Below are 18,433 nucleotides of genomic sequence, written 5' to 3'. Positions count from 1 at the left end.
TTTGCATTTCTCTTACCACTGGTGATTTGAAACATCACCTTATATTTGCATAAGAGTTCATAAACTTCAAATTTGCCTCATCCACCATTTCATGCAGACAAGTTGAGATCAATGTGTTTAATTAGGCTCATCTTCAACTCTATGCTCTTGAAGGCCCATAGAATTTTTAAAAAATATTTTTCCAAAAAAGATTCTTTTGATTCTAGATAGGTGGTGACTTTCATGATTAATATACTAGATTATCATTAAAGATCATTGAGTAATGGATATATAATCTAGGTGAAAATGTTCTTGCTTGAAAATGGTATATCATCTACATATAAGGAAGCTTTTAGCCCTGTGATTCTGTGCTTAATTCATATTTTTAAAATATCTTACACAACATACATATCACTGACCTGTAAAACTGATGCATTACTAAATGCAGAAATTACTTCTATATAATCCAGAGACTGATTGGTCAAAGTAAGTAAGGTTTCAGTGCCCACATGGTCATAGTACACTCCAAAAATATCTAGTTTGCTTCGACCCAATCTGGTATAATATCTTAGCCCTATTGGAAAGAAAATTTTAAAAAAGTATTATGAAATTGACCCTTTTACCTGGGTCCAGACAAACACTTCCTTAAATGTGACTGGGACAAGTTATCATTCTGTCCCACTGGGTTCTTGGGTTTCCGACAGTGTTTGGTTTGGGCTAACATAACTGGTAACATAACTTATCACCCTAATTCCGAATGAAAGAATGAATTTTGATGAGTTTGGCACTGCCATATCCTGGGAGAATGAAGCCTCTGGCTAATACCTGCTTTTCTAGTCTCTGGGCTTTGATTTCTACATAGGGGATCCTAGACTCACCATAGTTTCTAGGCTAGATAATCATTGACACTACCCTAGTCATGGAGAGCTGCTAACTCTTGGAAATGTTACTTCACACCTCTGGGCTAATCCTTAAAAAAGAAGGGAAGGTCTTAAAGACCTCAAAAGATTCTTCTAGAATGAAATATTTTGCTGCCCCCTAGCTATATGGACTAAATGCTGTCCAGTTTGCCAGTAATTGCACATGCACTTTTTTAGTTCTATATCTACCTGTCTCTCCCCAGTCATCTCTTCACCATGCTTCCTCTAATCTGGTCGGTCACTTTCCTCCCTGACAAACTTGGACTCAAACCCTGGGACACTGGAGGTTTTAAGAGATGAGCTTTTACCCTCTTGGCCTCCATGACACCCCATGAACATGTCCACATCATGCTCTCTCTCTAACAGTACTACATATGTTCTCCCTCCCCCCATTATAATTCAAATTCCTTGAAGTCAGGGAATGTCTTGCTTTCTTGCATTTATATAACCAACATTTAACACAGCAACCTGCACAGAGTAAGAGCTTAATAATCATTTTATACTTCTGTCAATCTCACTGTCTTCTAGGCCAGTGGTCTCCAATTAATTCCTATTGGCAATTTAGAGTCTTAGATAAATAATATATAATTGTAAATAACAACGTATTAAAAACTTAAATCCATGGTAAATAATATATAATTATAAATAGAAAAGTATTAAAAACTGAAGTCCATGGTTATATAACCAGTATATATCAGAGGTGGAGCTTGAATCCAAGTTTTCCTGGCTTCAAGGCCAGCTTTCTGTCCAATGATCTATACCAAGTGCGTTATAAAACACACAAAATGAATACTTTTCAAATGAGATTTTCATTTCATGAAATGAAACAGTTTAAAATCATTTGCTTTATTTATAGAAAAAAATGTCCTTTTTGCTCTTACAAAAAATTTCCAGTACTTTAATGGAAACAATGAGCTTGAAAATTCATTATTATTTTTAAAAATATTTCCTTAATACTACACTTTGGGTTTAAGTTCAGTTTATTCTGATACTTGTTGTTTTTGGGGTTTTTTTGGCTGTCAGCTGAAAAAAAGATGCTTCATGAATATAAAGAAGCATCAGGACTAACCTTACTCGATCAGCACATTAATTGTTCACATACTATAGTTGATCCACTAATTATGAGAAGTTTTCTGTTGAAATTCAGTTTCTAAAATTTCATCTTCCATGATGTCATCAGTTGCTTTTGCAAATGTATTGAAAGTTGTTTTATGATTTTTAATTTTCAAAAACCACTGAACTCTCATTAGAAAGATTTTAGAATGCTGTTGTTTTGTCAAATAGTCATGACTGACTCTTTGTGACCCCAACCTGAATTTTTCTTGGCAAAGGGAATGGCTTGCCATTTCCTTGTGCCGGTAATTTTATGGATGAGAAAACTGCGGCATAAAGGATGAAGTGATTTTCCCTGGGTGATATAGCTAGTAAGTGTCTGAGATCAGATTGAAACTATGACTTCAGGGCCAGCACTGTGTCCACTGTGCCACCTCACTGCCCCTTTGCTTACTTAGAAAATGTTGTTTCCAACTTGGTTGTGGGTGACACGGTTAATTTTCAGCAACAACAGCTTCATTTTTAAATGTCTTGCTTTGTGATGATATTATTTCACTGAAGGCACTATACAAGTGTTTTGATGATGTTCATCTTTAATGATAGAAGTTACAGTTCAGTATTTCAAATAATCATCTTGATAATTATGACAAGGGGAGGAGGACAGATATTCCTTGCCAGTTATCAGATCATTGTTTTTAACCTTAGAATGCAGTTGATAAACATTCCCTGGAAGAAATTTTAGCTCCTCCCCTTCCTTCTTCACATCAGATCTAGGGTAGCTATTCTTCTGTAGGTAACTATTTTTAACACTGTAGTTCATAAGATCCCCATTGATGTACTTCTCATTAATAGTCAAATAAAAGATGCAATTAGTTCAAAGCAAAGATATTTAGTGTGATAGCATAAGAGTAGAAGCTACAAAATATTTTCCTCATGAAGCTGAAGCATAGTCTCTCACAAATACACAAAGTATTCATGGGAAAAGAGTGTCACTTATAGTATGTGATAGTAAGGTACACATATAGAGACTACATGTTGTCAAGACAATTGACAACTCAAAAGTGTGGGGAGAATGGATAGGTAGGAATGGTTGGGAGAGTAGAACCACTTAGGAGAGTAAGGGGGTCAAATAAGTCATCAGAAGGAGATTACAGGATAACCTTTGTTGGCACTGAGGCACTCTGTTGCTTTGCTTTTACTTGGATCTGGGTTGCAATCCTGGGTCACAGTTCCAGGGTGAGGAAGAGCACTAACATAACAAGCTCAAGGAAGAGCTTGTGACCTCTGTGGAGCAGGGATCCTTGTCATAGTTTCAGAGGAGAAAAGAGGGCTTCTGGTTACCCACAACCAGAGCACAAGCCAGGAGAGCAGTAAATACATCTCTTCTTAAATCATGCCATCTTGGAAGAACCAAAAACCTAGAGGTCCCTACAAGTATCTCAAACTTGGCACAGTTCATCCTCCACCATTGAAGCAAAACCCTATTTTAACAAAGAATTAAAAGTCAAGAAGTAGGCTGAGAAAATGAGTGAACAATAGAAAAAAAAATCTGACCATAGAAAGTTATTATGGTGACAAGAAAGATCAAAATACACTCAGAAGAAGAGAACAAATTCAAAGCTTGTATATCCAAAGCCTCCAAGAAAAAAATATGAATTGGTCTCAGGCCACGCAAGAGCTCAAAAAGGATGTTGCAAAATCAAGTAAGAGAGGTAGAGAAAAATAGGGAAGAAAAATGAGAGGGATGCATCATGAAAAATGAGTCACCAGATTGGTCAAGGAGACACAAAAAAAATACTGAAGAAAATAACACCTTAAAAATAGACTAGGCTAAATGATAAAAGAAGTACAAAAAGCCAGTGAAGAAAAAAACGCCTTGAAAAGCAGAATTGGTCAAATGGAAAAGGGGGCACACAAATTCACTGAAGAAAAAACTCCTTAAAATGTAAAACTGGGTAAATGAAAAAGGAGGTTAAAAAAAGATCACTGAAGAAAATGATCCTTTGAAACACAGAATTGAGCAAATGGAAGCTAATGATTTAATGAGAAATCAAGAAACAATAAAACGAAATCAAAAGAATGAAAAAATAGAAGACAATGTGAAATATATCACTGGGAAAACAACTGACATACAAAATAGAGAGACAATTTAAAATTTTTTAGACTACCTGAAAGCCATGATCAAAAAAGAGCCTAGTCATCATCTTTCAAGAAATTATCAAGGAAAACTGCCCTGATATTCTAGAACCACAAGGTAAAATAAAAGTTGAAAGAACCCACTCCACAGATTACCTCCTAAAGAGATCCCAAAAGTAAAAGTCAAACCCCAGAATTACCAGGTCAAGGAGAAAATATTACAAGCAGCCAGAAAGAAACTATTCAAGTATGGTGGAGTCACAGTCAGGACAACGAAAAATTTTGCAGCTTCTACATTAAAGAATCAGAGAACTTGGAATATGATATTCTGCAGGGCAAAGCAGTTAGGATTACAATCAAAAATCACCTACACAGCAAAACTGAGTATAACTGAGAGAGAAGGTTTTCAAGCATTCTTGATAAAAAGACCAGAACTGAATAGAAAATTCGATTTTCAAATACAAAACTGAAGAGAAATATAAAAAGTTAAACAGGAAAGGGAAATGCCAAAGGACTTAATAAGGTTAAACTATTTGCATTCCTACATGAGAGGATGATACTTATAATTAATAAGAACTTTCTCATTATCAGAGCAGTTAGAAGGAGTACATATAGACAGAGAGCAAAGGTGCAAGTTGAATGTAAAGGGATGATATCTAAAAATTTTTTTAAAAATTAATGAGTGAGAGAGGAATGTGGAAAACTGGGAATGGAGAAAAAGGAAAGAGAACTAGAATGGAGGAAATTATCTTACATAAAAAAGCAAGAAAAAGCTTTTACAGAGAAGGGGAAGAGGGGAGAGGAGAAGAGGAATGAGTGAACCTTACTTTCATCAAAATTAACTCAAAAAGCAAATACACACACACTCAATTGCGTATATAAATCTATGTCACCTTAAAGTAGGAGGGGAAGGGAATAAGAAAAGGAGGGAGAGGGGGATAGAATGGAGAGTAGATTTTGGGAGGAGGTAGTCAGAAGCAAAACACTTGAGGAGGGACAGGGTGAAAGAAGAGAGAATGGAAAAAATGGAGAGGAATAGGATGGATGAAAATATACTTGCCAATAATGACTATTAAGAAAAAATTGAAACAAGCTTCTCTGATAAAGGCTTTACTTCTCAAAATACAGAGAACTGAGTCAAATTTATAAAAATAAGAATAATTCCCTAATTGATAAATGATCAAAAGTTATGAAGTTTTTAGATTAAGTAATCAAAGCTACCTATAGCTATATGAAAAAATATTCTAACTCACTATTGATTGAAGAAATGGAAATGAAAACAATTCTGAAGTACTACCTCATCTCAATTAGATTGGCTAATAGGAGAGAAAATGAAAATGGCAAATGTTGGAGGGGATGAGGGGAAAATGAAACATTAATGCACTCTTAGTGGAGTCGTGAACTGATTCAACCACTCCATAGAGCAATTGGAACTGAGCCCCAAAGGCTATAAAGCCATGCATACCCTTTGACCAAGCAATGCCACTACTAGATCTGTATTCCAAAAGAGATTTTTGTTAAAAAGGAAAAGGACCTATACGTACAAAAATATCAATAGCAGCTCTTTTCTGGGGGCAAAGAATTGGAAACTGAGGGAATATCCATCAAATGGTGAATGACTGAACAAATGTGATTGTGATAGAATACTAATATTCTATAGGAAATGATGAGCAGGATGCTCAGGAAAAACTAGAGTGATTTACATCAGCTGCTGTGAAGTGAAATGTACTGTGTACAAAATAACAGCAATATTGTAAAATGATCAGTTGTTTCACTGATTTCACTGATTCACTGATCACTTATTTCAGCAATACAATGATCCAAGGAAACTCTGAAAGATTTATAATGAAAAATGTTATCCATCTCCAGAGAAAGAAGTGATGATGCCTGAATACAGATTAAAACATATATTTTTTATTTTGTGGGGTCTATGTTTTCTTCCCTAGCATGACAAAGGACCTATATCAAACTGCTTGCTTTCTCAATGGAGTGTGGAGGAGGGGACATGGATAGGGTGGAAGGGAATGAATTTGGAACGCAAAGTTTTAAAAACAAATAATAAAAATTGTTTTCATATATAACTGGGGGGAAATAAAATACTAAATTTTTTTTAAGAAGAAAGCTATCAACATAAATGTTTTGATATTAATTAAAATAGAAAGACAAATCAGTGAAATGGATGGCATAAATAGCAATTGGAAATAGGAAATAACCTAGTTTTCTATAAGTTCAAGAACTTTAATATACTCCTTGGAAATAACTCTCCATTTAACAATTACTGCTGGAGGAAAAAATGAAATGTATTTGGTAGAAATTAGGTTTACACCAATAGCTTCTAGTATGTACTACAACACGCTCAAAAGAGGTACACAATTTCAACATAAAAAGTCATACCATCAAAATACAATTAGTAGACAATGAAATTAAGTTCTTTTACCATTAGGTACAGTTACAACAGTGAATTTTAAGCAAACAAGGAACAAAAGAAATCAAAAAAAGTAAAACAAATCACCCCAAATAAACTGAATTGAAAAGTTTTACATGTACCAAATCAACGTAACTAGAATAAAAAGCAAATGCATCAGATTGGAAATAATTTGGGTATAAAATTATCTTGGAATAGGTTCTGATATCCAAATACATAAGGAATTAAAACAAAAGAAGAAGGCCCTTAATTGATAAATAATCCAAGGATACAAATAAATGTTTCTCAAAATAATTATAAACTTTTAAGAACTATGTGAAAGATTATCTCCAAATAATCATAAAGAAATACAAATTAAAGCAACTCTGAGTTTTTACATCACATCTAGCAAGCTGAAAAACTTAATAAAAGATGAAAATAGATGACAAGAAATGGGGATCCATGGAAGAAAAAGAAAGGTAAAAATAATGTTTCCAAGGAGTTCATAATCTGATGGGACAAGACAATACACAAAAGGAAGCTGAAAGCAAAGGGAGAAGGGCAGGAGGAAAGGAGGGATGGGGTACCTACAGAGTTGGAACCAAACAGAGCCACAGATGGAAAATAAAGCTACCTTATTATCCAGATATTAGTAGACTGATGATCAAACTTTGAACATAGAATTTGAGTGCCACATAACTACTTTGGGAAATAAAACTTAATTTGGAATCTTCTTTTAATGGCAAAAACCTACGGAAAATTTTACCTATACTATTTGATAGTGGTATACCATGTAAGGATTTGTGATTTCATCAGTGTGATTAATTCTTCCACCAATGCAGACAGCAATCCTTTTGTGCTTTGGTATCTAAATAGTTTTTAGTTGTAATTGAAAACATTTATCACATATTGACTAACATTTTGGGATGAGTATATACTATATACTGTATATATGAGTATATATTACATATTTACATACTTGAACTGGCTTCCAAAAATATATATGGAGTCTACTAATAGCCCTGTTACCAGAAGCCTTTCCAGTTTGGTAGGACCTGCCACAGCTTATATTCAGCTGCCATGACTTTCAAGAACATAGAAAAACTCCATGCCGTAATGAGAGAAGTTTAACCAAACCACTGCTTTTAGAAATATTTAAAACAAAAGGAAAACTTGAATGAGTCTACTTATAATTTGACTATGAAGAAAAATATTAGAGGGTGTGGGAAACATATTTGGATTTAGGATTTTAGGATTAGAAGTTAATTAAGTTTGATTAGATAGTTAATATAACTGAATTCTAACATCTGCCCCACATTTCCATTATCATATGTGAATGCCTCACCTGCCTTAGAAAAATATAAATTTGAAGCCTTAGAAAGAAAGACAATATCATTATTATAGGAACTATGGTAGCTTGAAGTTATGACATCATTGAAAAAATTTCCCACCATCTCAAAACTGTTAGCTCCATCATATGAAATCCAGACCTAGAGAAAAGAGACAACAGCAAATAAAGAACTGTTATTTTCTGTATTTATGAATTCTTCATTACAAAAGTATTACAAAATTGAAATCAGTTATACAAAAAATTATTGTCTATTATATAAAAAACTATTCAGTACAGAGCAGGTGGTGATATGCATCAGAAGCAGAAATTCCTCATCCAGAGCTTTCTGCACTGATGATAATGGATGTCTGGTCCAAACAAGAAAGACACTGAAGATATACAGAAATAAAAGACAGTCCTGCCAGCAGATAGCTTAACAGTGAATAACAACACACCCAGAGAAGTAAATACAAGCTAATTTGAAAAAGGAAGTGAGAACACCAACAAATGGAAAAATCAGAGAAAGTTTCATGAAGGAGATAGCACCTGACCTAAGATTTGAAGGGAGATGAAGATTCTGTGAGGCACTGAAGAGGAGGGAGTGTATTACAGGTGCAGAAGATACTCTAGGCAGATAAATTGGATAGTTGCAAAGATAGTACTTGGAAAAACTCTAAATTTTTCTATTTGGTTGAGTTATTATTAATTTACTTCATTTTCCAATGAAATTGATCATATGACATTAAATCCTGTATTTTACTTTGCCCAAATACTTCTGCAGATATGCTATGCTATATTTTCATTCACTTTCAGGATTTTTAAGAGAACTGACCATATTACATACATCACATAGTATCTGGCTATTTAATAAATCTTGATGAGGTAGTGAAATATTTATTCATTAGTGAATTTTAACTATAGTATTTTAATTCTGACTGTAAGTCAGGAGGGAAATAGGATGAACACTGTATGCATAAAATTTTCAAGGTAATGTCACTGATTAGATATGTGTGCTCATGAGAGGCTCAATCCCAAGTTTGGGGCAGATTTACATTCATTCTTTTTAAACCTAAAACATAGCAGAGTCAAGAGGGTGAAATAAAGGGTAACATCTGTCAAACTTTCCCCAAAAATCTCTCTTACAAAATAATCATTTTGCCTTATTGTTGTATTTCAGTCATGTCTGACTTTTTTTAATAGTTTTATTTATTTGTAGATTTCGACATTCATTTCCACAAAATTTTGAGTTCCAATTTTTCTCCTCATCTCTTCCCCCACACCATAGCACCTTGCATTCTGATTACCCCTTCCCTCAATGTGCCCTCCCTTCTATCACACTCCACCCTTCCCCTATGCCCATCTTCTCTCTTTTCTTGTAGGGCAAGATAAATTTCTATACCCCATTACCTGTATTTCTTATTTCCCAGTTATATGCAATAACAATTCTCAACATTCAATTCCAAAACTTTGAATTTCAACTTCTCTCCCTCCCTCCCTCCCTCCCCACCCATCCCCACTGAGAAGGCAAGTAATTCAATACAGTTGATATGTGTGTCATTTTGCAAAAGACTTCCATGATAGTCATGTTGTGTAAGACTAAGTATATTGCCCTCCATCCTACCCTGTTCTCCCCTTTTGTTTCTATTCTCTCACTTGATCTTGTTCCTTTCCAAAAGTGTTTCCTTCCAGTTACTCCCTTCTCCCATTTGCAATGCCTTCTATCATACTCCTCACCCCACTTGTCCCCTTCTCCTCTATTTTCCTGGAGTGTAAGACAGATTTTCATACCAAATTGAGTGAGCATGTTATTCCCTCCTTAAGCCATATGTGAAGAGTAAGCTTCACTTTTCCCCTCTCATCTCCTTCTTTTTCTCCTCCTTTGAAAAAGATTTTTCTTATCTCTTTTATGAGTGATAGTCTGCCCCACTTCATTTCTCCCTTTCTTTTCCAAATATTTTCCTCTCTCACCCCTTAATTTTATTTTAATCTTTTATGGATATATATCATCTCTTCTAATTCAACTCAGCCTGTACTTTCTGTCTATTTATATGGGGGGGGGGGGGAGTGGGTGAGTGTATAATCCCTCCACCTACCCAAATACTGAGAAAAGTCTCAAGAAAAGTCTCATAAAGTCATTAGCTTTCCAAGTAGAAATTTAAACAGTTCAGCTTTAGAAAGTCCTTTATGATTTTTCTTTCCTGTATACCTTTTCATGATTCCTGATTCTTGTGTTTGAAAGTCAAATTTTCTATTCAGTTCTGGTCTTTTCGTCATGAATGCTTGAAAGTCCTCTATCTCATTGAATGAGTATTTATTCCCTTGAAGTATTATACTCAGTTTTACTGGGTAGGTGATTCTTGGTTTTAATCCCAGTTCCTTTGACTTCTGGAATACTTATTCTAAGCCCTTTGATCTCTTAATGTAGAAGCTTCCAGATCCTGTGTTATCCTGATTGTATTTCCACAATACTCAAATTGTTTCCTTCTAGTTACTTGTGATATTTTCTCCTTGACCTGGAAACTCTGAAATTCGGCCACAATATTCCTAGGAGTTTCTCTTTTGGGGGCTCCTTCAGGAGGTGATTTGTGGATTCTTTCAATATTTATTTTACGCTTTGGTTCTAGAATATCAGGGCAGTTTTTCTTGATAATTTCATAAAAGATGATGTCTAGGGTCTTTTTTTGATCATGGCTTTCAGGTAGTCCCATAACTTTTAAATTGTCTCTCCTGGATATATTTTCCAGGTCAGTTGTTTTTCCAATGAGATATTTCACATTATCTTCCATTTTTTCGTTCTTTTGGTTTTGTTTTGTAATTTCTTGGTTTTATCATAAAGTCATTAGCTTCCCTCAGCTCCACTCTCATTTTAGGAACTATTTTCTTCAGTGAGCTTTTGAACCTCCTTTTCCATTTGGCTAATTCTGCTTTTTAAAGCCTTCTTCTCCTCATTGGACGTCTTTTTCCAATTGAGTTAGCCTATTTTTAAAGGTATTATTTTCCTCAGTATATTTTGATTCTCCTTTAGCAAGCTGCTGACTCAATTTTCAAGCTCTTCTATGGCCTGAGACCATTTCTTATTCATTTTGGAGGTACTGGAGGTAGAAGCCTTGACTTCCTCTGACAGTATGCATTGTTCTTCCTCTTCCAAAGGGATGGATGAGATACCTGTTCACCAAGAAAGTAACTTTCTATGGTCTTATTTTTTTCCCTTTTTTGGCCTTTTCCCAGCCAGTTACTTGACTTCTGAATCTTTGGTCAAGAGGAGGGTTCTAGTGCTCCTCCTCCCCCCAGGACTATGCTCAGGACTGAGATTCAGGTCAGCTGTTCAATTCCCCCAGGGGCTTTAAGCCAAACTGCTTGGACAATGGACACAGGCTGCTTCCACAGTCACCGTAGCTGCCCTCCCGTCCACTACTGTTATTGCTGCCACTACCACCACCTCTGTTGCCACCTAGAGCCAGTGTTGGAGGGACCCCACTCCCCTCTCGCCCATCTGGGAAAGCACTCCCACACTGACTTTTGAAGCTTTCTTTGGTGCTAGTGGGTTGAGGGATCTGAGACCCTCCCTGCTCGGAATTCTATCCTGGAGGTCTGTTCAGTTCCTGTTCCTCCCAGTGCCACACAGCTTCTGGTCCACTCAGTGTCCTGTGGGATAGACCTTTCCTGCCAGCCTTCCAGGTTACCTTTGGTTGGAAATCTCTTTCATTCTGTCTTTCTGTAGCTTCTGCTGCTCTAGAATTTTTTGAGTCATTTTTTACAGTATTTTGTGGGCTGTGGGGAAAGCACTAGAGTATATGCATCTTTCTACTCTACCATCTTCCATGTCTGACTCTTTATGACCCTAAGGACCACAGCATGCCAAGCCCTTCTATGCTCTACTAAATCCCAAAGTTTATCTAAGGCAATGTCTGTTGCTTCCATGATACTATCCATCTCATCTTCCCACATGCTTTTGTCCTTTTACATTCAATCTTTCTCAACACTGGGGTGTTGTTTTGCTTTTTTTTCACATGAGTCCTGTTCTCTCATTATGTGACCAAAGTATTTAAGCTTCAGCTTCAATCTGACCTTCTAATGGATAGTAATTTGAACATTTTTGGCAACAGCCTGCCTTAGGATTGGGACATAAACTGATTTTTCCAATCTAGTAGATACAGTTTGAGTTTTCCAAATTTGCTGCTATGTTAAGTGCAGCATTTTAACAGCATCACCTTTTAAATAACACAGTTGGAACTCCATCGTGTCCACGAGCCTTACTGCTATTATAAAACTTATTGTTACCAAAGCTTCTTAAGGCCCACTTGATTTCATTCTCTAGGATCTCTGGCTCTAGATCAGTAACCACACCATCATGGTTATTGGTGATGTTAAGATCTTTCTTGTACAGTTTTCTGCAAATTTTTTTCCACTGCTTCTTAATCTCTTCTACTTCAGTTAATTCTCTATCATTTTTGCCTTTTATTGTGCCCTTTTTTGCATAAAATGTTCCCTTGATAACTCTAATTTTCTTGAAGAGATCTATTGTCTTTCCCATTCTATAATTTTTTTTCTACTTCTTTGCTTTGATCATCTAAAAAAACCTTTTCTCTTATTATTATCTGGAATTCTGTATTCAGTTAGCTGTATCTTTCCTTTTCTCCTTTGTCTTTCACTTTCCTTCTTTCTTCAGTTATTTGTAAAACTTCATCAGACAGTCATTTTCCTTCTTTGCTCTTATTTTTCTTTGGAATGCATTTTATTGGTGCCTGCTGTGCAGTACTGGAAATAGTACATAAAGTAACTATGTACAGTACTGTAAATATTACACTGTTCCTTAGGCACTCTCTCCACCAGCTGTAATTCCTGAAATCTATTCACTTCCACTACATATAAATAAGGAATGTTATTTAGGTCATACCTATCAGTTCTGGTGATTTTCCCTACTTTCTTCAATTTAAATCTGAATTTTGCAATAAGAAGTTCATGATCTGAGCCACAGTCAGTTCCAGGTTTTGTTTTAATGGACTATATAGAACTTCACCTTTGCTTAAAAAGTATATAATCAATCTGATTTTGATATTGACCATCTGGTGATGTCTACGAGTAGAATTGCCTTTTGGACTGGTGAAAAAGATCAACAAGCTATCTTGACAAAATTATATTAGTTTCTTCTCCACTTCATTTTGTCATCCAAAGTCAAAGTGAGCTGTTATTTCAATTATCTTTGTATTTCTTGGTTTAGTTTTCCAATTCCAATCTTTTGTTGGCATTATTTCTTTTTTTGAAAAATTTATTTATTAAACTTTCAACGTTCATTTTCACAACATTTTGGGTTCCAAATTTTCTCCCTATTTGTCCCCTCCCCCACCCCAAAAGGCCAAGCCCCTATTACTAATCTGCCCTCTCTTCCATCATCCCTCCCTTCCCTTGTTCCCATCTTTTCTCTTGTCCTATAGGGCCAGATTACGTTCTCTACTCCACTAACTGTATTTCTTATTTCCTAGTAGCAAGAACAGTACTCGACAGTTGTTCCTAAAACTTTGAGATCCAACTTCTCTTCATCCCTCCCTCCCCACCCATTCCCTTTGGGAAGGCAAGCAATTCAATAAAGGCCATATCTGTGTAGCTTTGCAAATGACTTCCATAATAGTCTTGTTGTGTAAGACTAACTATATTTCCCTCCATCCTATCCTGCCCCCCATTGCTTTTATTCTCTCTTTGGATCCTGTCCCTCCCCAAGAGTGATGAAACAAATTGCTCCGTCCTCCCATTGCCTTCCCTTCCATCATCTCACCCACCCTGCTTATTATTCCCTTCTCCCCCACTTTGCTGTATTGTAACATAGGTTTTCATACCAAAATTAGTGTGCATTTTTTTCCTTCCTTTAGTCGAATGTGATGAGTAAACTTCATATTGTTCTCTCACCTCCCCTCTTTTTCCCTCCACTAAAAAGTCTTTTGCTTGCCCCTTTTATGAGAGATAATTTGCCCCCATTCCATTTCTCCCTTTTTCCTCCCAATATATTTCTCTCTCACCGCTTAATTTCATTTTTTAAGATATGATCCCATCCTATTCAATTCACTCTGTGCTGTCTCTGTGTGTGTGCATGTGCGTGTGTGCATGTCTGTGTGTGTGTGTGTGTGTGTGTAACCCCACCAACTACCCAGATACTGAAAAGTTTCAAGAGTTACAAATATTGTCTTTCCATGTACGAATATAAACAGTTAAACTTCAGTAAGTCCCTTATGACTTCTCTTTGCTGCTTACCTTTTCATGCTTCTCTTCATTCTTGTGTTTGAAAGTTAAATTTTCGTTTCAGCTCTTGTCTTTTCATCAAGAATGCTTGAAAGTCCTCTATTTCATTGAAAGACCATTTTTTCCCCTGAAGTATTATACTCAGTTTTTCTGGGTAGGTGACTCTTGGTTTTAGTCCTAGTTCCTTTGACTTCTGGAATGTCATATTCCATGCCCTTCGATCCCTTAATGTAGAAGCTGCTAGTTCTTGTATTATCCTGATCGTATTTCCACAGTACTTGAATTGTTTCTTTCTAGCTGCTTGCAAAATTTTCTCCTTGACCTGGGAACTCTGGAATTTGGCCACAATGTTCCTTGGAGTTTCTCTTTTTGGATCTCTTTCAGGTGGTGATCAGTGGATTCCTTGAATACTTATTTTGCTCTCTGGTTCTAGAATATCAGGGCAGTTTTCCTTGATAATTTGATGAAAGATGATATCTAGACTCTTTAAGGTAGTCCCATAATTTTTAAATTGTCTCTCCTGGATCTATTTTCCAGGTCAGTTTTTTTTCCAATGAGATATTTCACATTATCTTCCATTTTTTCATTCTTTTGGTTTTGTTTCATGATTTCTTGGTTTCTCATAAAGTCATTAGCCTCCATCTGCTCCATTCTAATTTTGAAAGAATTATTTTCTTCAGTGAGGTTTTGAACCTCCTTTTCCATTTGGCTTATTCTGCTTTTTAAAGCATTCTTCTCATTGGCTTTTTGAACCTCTTTTGCCAATTGAGTTAGCCTATTTTTCAAGGTGTTATTTTCTTCAGCATTTTTTGGGGTCTCCTTTAGCAGGGTGTTGATCTGCTTTTCATGCTTTTCGTGCATCTCATTTCTCTTCCCAGTTTCTCCTCCACCTCTCTAACTTGATTTTCAAAATCCTTTTTGAGCTCTTCCATGGCCTGATCCCACTGAATATTTATTTTGGATGTTTGGGATACAGAAGCCTTGACTTCTGTGTCTTTCCCTGGTGGTAAGCATTGTTCTTCCTCATCAGAAAATAAGGGAGGAGATAGCTGTTCACCAAGAAAGTAACCTTCTATGGTCTTATGGCTCTGGGAGGAGGATGCGAGCAGGCCTCAGGGGCAGAATCCCCAGTCACTCTAGCAGTGGTTCACGGATCCATCAACCCACAAGCGCCAAAAGTCAATGAGAGAGTTTTTTCAACTGGCCAAGAAAGGAAAAGGGCCTTCCCATAGTTCCGACCTCAGGGGGCAGCCACAGAGGCCACATCAGGCAGGTGGCAGTGGTTCCCACAGCAGCCCTTACAGCAGCCTGCATCCATTGTTGGATCATAAAACCCCTGGGGTCACTGAGCAGCTGATTCTTACCTCAGCTTTGTGCAGAGGCCCTGTAGCAGCTGATCTTTATCTCACCTTGAATGGTCATCCTGCCCCCATAGCTTATCTGAATCTTAGCCCCCAGTGCTGGCTTGGTGGAACTGGAGGACAGGTGGTTGTGAAGAGGAAATTCTACTAAGATTCTGGGCACAAAAATCTCTTCGTGCTCCCAGACCAGTATACATGCTTGATTGTGCCACCTTGGAGAAACTGAGATCTTACAGATCCCCAGAGTATACCCTACTCTTGACAAAGGACCCAAAAATCAAGTAACTGGTTGGGAAAATGCCCAAAAAAGGGAAAAGATATACGCCTATAGAATATACATCTTGGTGAACAGATATCTTCTCCCATCCTTTCAGATGAGGAAGAACAATGCTTACCATCAGGGAAAGAAATAAAAGCTAAGGCTTCTGTATATCAAACATCCAAAATAATTATTCAGTGGTCTCAGACCATGGAAGAGCTCAAAAAGGATTTTGAAAACCAAGTAAGAGGTAGAGGAAAAATTGGGGAAAGAAATGAGAAAGAGGCAAAAAATCATGAAAAGCAGGTCAACAACTTGCTAAAGGAGACTTCAAAGATGCTGAAGAAAATAATACCTTTAAAAATAAGCTAATTCAATTGGCAAAAGAGGTTCAAGAAGTCAATGAGGAGAAGAATGCTTTAAAAAACAGAATTAGCCAAATGGAAAAGGAAGTTCAAAAGTTCACCGAAGAAAATAGTTTTTTCAAAATTAGAATGAAACAGATGGAAGCTAATGACTTTATGAGAAACCAAGAAATCACAAAACAAAACCAAAAGAATGAAAAAATGGAAGATAATGTGAAATATCTCATTGGAAAAACAACTGACCTGGAGAATAGATCCAGGAGAGACAATTTAAAAATTATGAGACTACCTGAAAGCCATGACCAAGAAAAGAACCTAGACATCATCTTTCATGAAATTATCAAGAAAAATTGCCCTGATATTCTAGAACCAGGGGGTAAAAATAAATATTGAAAGAATCCACAGATCACCCCCTGAGATCCAAAAAGAGAAATTCCTAGGAACATTGTAGACAAATTCCAGAGTTCCCAGGTCAAGGAGAAAATATTGCAAGCAGCTAGAAAGAAACAATTTGAATATTGTAGAAATACAATCAAGGTAACACAAGATCTAGCAGCTTTAACATTTAGGGATCAAAGGGTGTGGAATATGATATTCTAGAAATCAAAGGAACTAGGACTAAAACCAAAAATCACCTACCTAGCAAAACTGAGTATAATACTTCAGGGGAAAAAATGGTCTTTCAATGAAACAGAGGACTTTAAAGCATTCTTGATGAAAAGACCAGAGCTGAAAAAAAAATTTGACTTTCAAACACAAGAATCAAGAGAAACATGAAAAGGTAAACAGGAAAGAGAAAACATAAAGGACTTTGTAAAGCTGAACTCCTTGCCTTCCTACATGGAAAGGTAATGTTTGTAACTGTTGAGACTTTTTTCAGTATCTGGGTAGTTGGTGGGATTACACACATACACACACACACACACAGAGAGAGACAGAGAGCACAGGGTGTGTTGAATAGGATGGGATCATACCTAAAAAAATGAAATAAAGGGGTGAGAGAGGAATGTATTGGGAGGAGAAAGGGAGAAATGGAATGGGGCAAATTATCTCTCATAAACGTGGCAAGAAGAAGATTTTTCAATTTAGGTGGAAAAAGAGGGAAGTGAGAGGGAAAAAATGAAGCTTACTCTCATCACATTAGACTCAAGGAAAGAATAAAATGCACACTCATTTTGGTATGAAAATCTGTCTTACAATACAGGAAAGTGGGAGCGAAGGGGATAAGCAGGGTGGGGGGGATGATGGAAGGGAGGGCAATGAGAGGAGGGAGCAAGTGTCAAAAGAGAGAATAGAAGAAATGGGGGGCAGGATAGGAAGGAAGGAAATATAGTTAGTCTTACACAACATGACTACTGTGGAAGCCATTTGCAAAACTATGCATATATGGCCTATGTTGAATTACTTGCCTTTCCAGTCAGGATGAGTGGGGAGGGAAAAAGGAAGAAAAGTTGAAACTCAAAATTTTAGGAACAACTGTTGAGTATTGTTCTTGGGGAAAAAACAACTGGGAAATAAGAAATACAGGTAATGGGGTATAGAAATTTATCTTGCCTTACAGGACAAAAGAGAAGATGGGGATAAGGGAAGGGAGAGTTGTTATAAGGGAGGCCTGATTGGTGATAAGGGTAATTAGAATGCTCGGAGTTTTGGTGTGGGGGGAGGGAAGAGATAGGGAGAAAATTTAGAACTCAAAATTTTGTGGAAATGAATGTCGAAAACAAATTTTAAAAAAAGAAAATGTTGTAGGTCTTCATAGAACTGATCTACTGGCCTCTTAAGCATCAGTAATTAGAGCATAGATTTCCATTACTCTGATTTAGAAGTTTGTCTTACATTCATAGAGATATCATTCTGTCAATTTTGAAATTATATCCCAGTAGGACTTTTCTCATGCTTTTATTGACTATGAGGACTACTCCATTTCTTCTAAGCCATTTTTGACCACAACAGTATATGTAATGATCACCTGTATTAAGTTCATCCATTCCTGTCAATTTAAGTTCACTGACACCCAATATGTTGATGTTTAATCTTTCCATTTCCTGTTTGACTACATCCTTAATTCATAGATCTTACATTCCAGGTTCATATGTGAGACTGACTGATTTTCCTTTCATCACCAGACACATCTGCAACTGAGCTTCGTTTCAGTTTTGGCCCAGTTGTTTCATTAGTTCTAGAGCTACTTGTCATTGTCCTCCACTCTTTCCCAGTAGTGTGTTAGACTTCTTATGATCTGATGCATTTGTCTTCTAATGTTATCTCCTTTATAATTTTAGTATTGTCTGTGGGGTCTTCTTGGCAAAGATACTGAAGTGGTTTGCCATTTCCTTCTCCAGTGGATCACATCTTTTCAGAACTTTCCACTCTGACCTGTCTATTTTGAGTA

General features: G+C 36.5%; 1 protein-coding gene across 2 annotated transcripts in view; it reads right to left on the bottom strand.

The window, feature by feature from the left end:
- LOC140513412 (cation channel sperm-associated auxiliary subunit beta-like) overlaps positions 1-18,433 on the bottom strand; it is a 257,769-nt gene that overhangs the window by 104,975 nt on the left and 134,361 nt on the right. For both annotated transcript variants that reach the window (XM_072623090.1, XM_072623091.1), the window contains 2 exons: positions 7,838-7,982; positions 399-553 (listed from right to left, as the gene is read on the bottom strand). In XM_072623090.1, coding sequence (XP_072479191.1) covers positions 399-553; positions 7,838-7,982 — 300 coding nt within the window. The remainder of the gene's footprint in view (positions 1-398; positions 554-7,837; positions 7,983-18,433) is intronic.

This window comes from Notamacropus eugenii, chromosome 7 (assembly GCF_028372415.1).
Source record: "Notamacropus eugenii isolate mMacEug1 chromosome 7, mMacEug1.pri_v2, whole genome shotgun sequence".
NCBI classification, from domain to species: domain Eukaryota; kingdom Metazoa; phylum Chordata; class Mammalia; order Diprotodontia; family Macropodidae; genus Notamacropus; species Notamacropus eugenii.
Note: the sequence above shows the minus strand (reverse complement) of the source record. Positions and strands in the feature narration are given on the sequence as shown.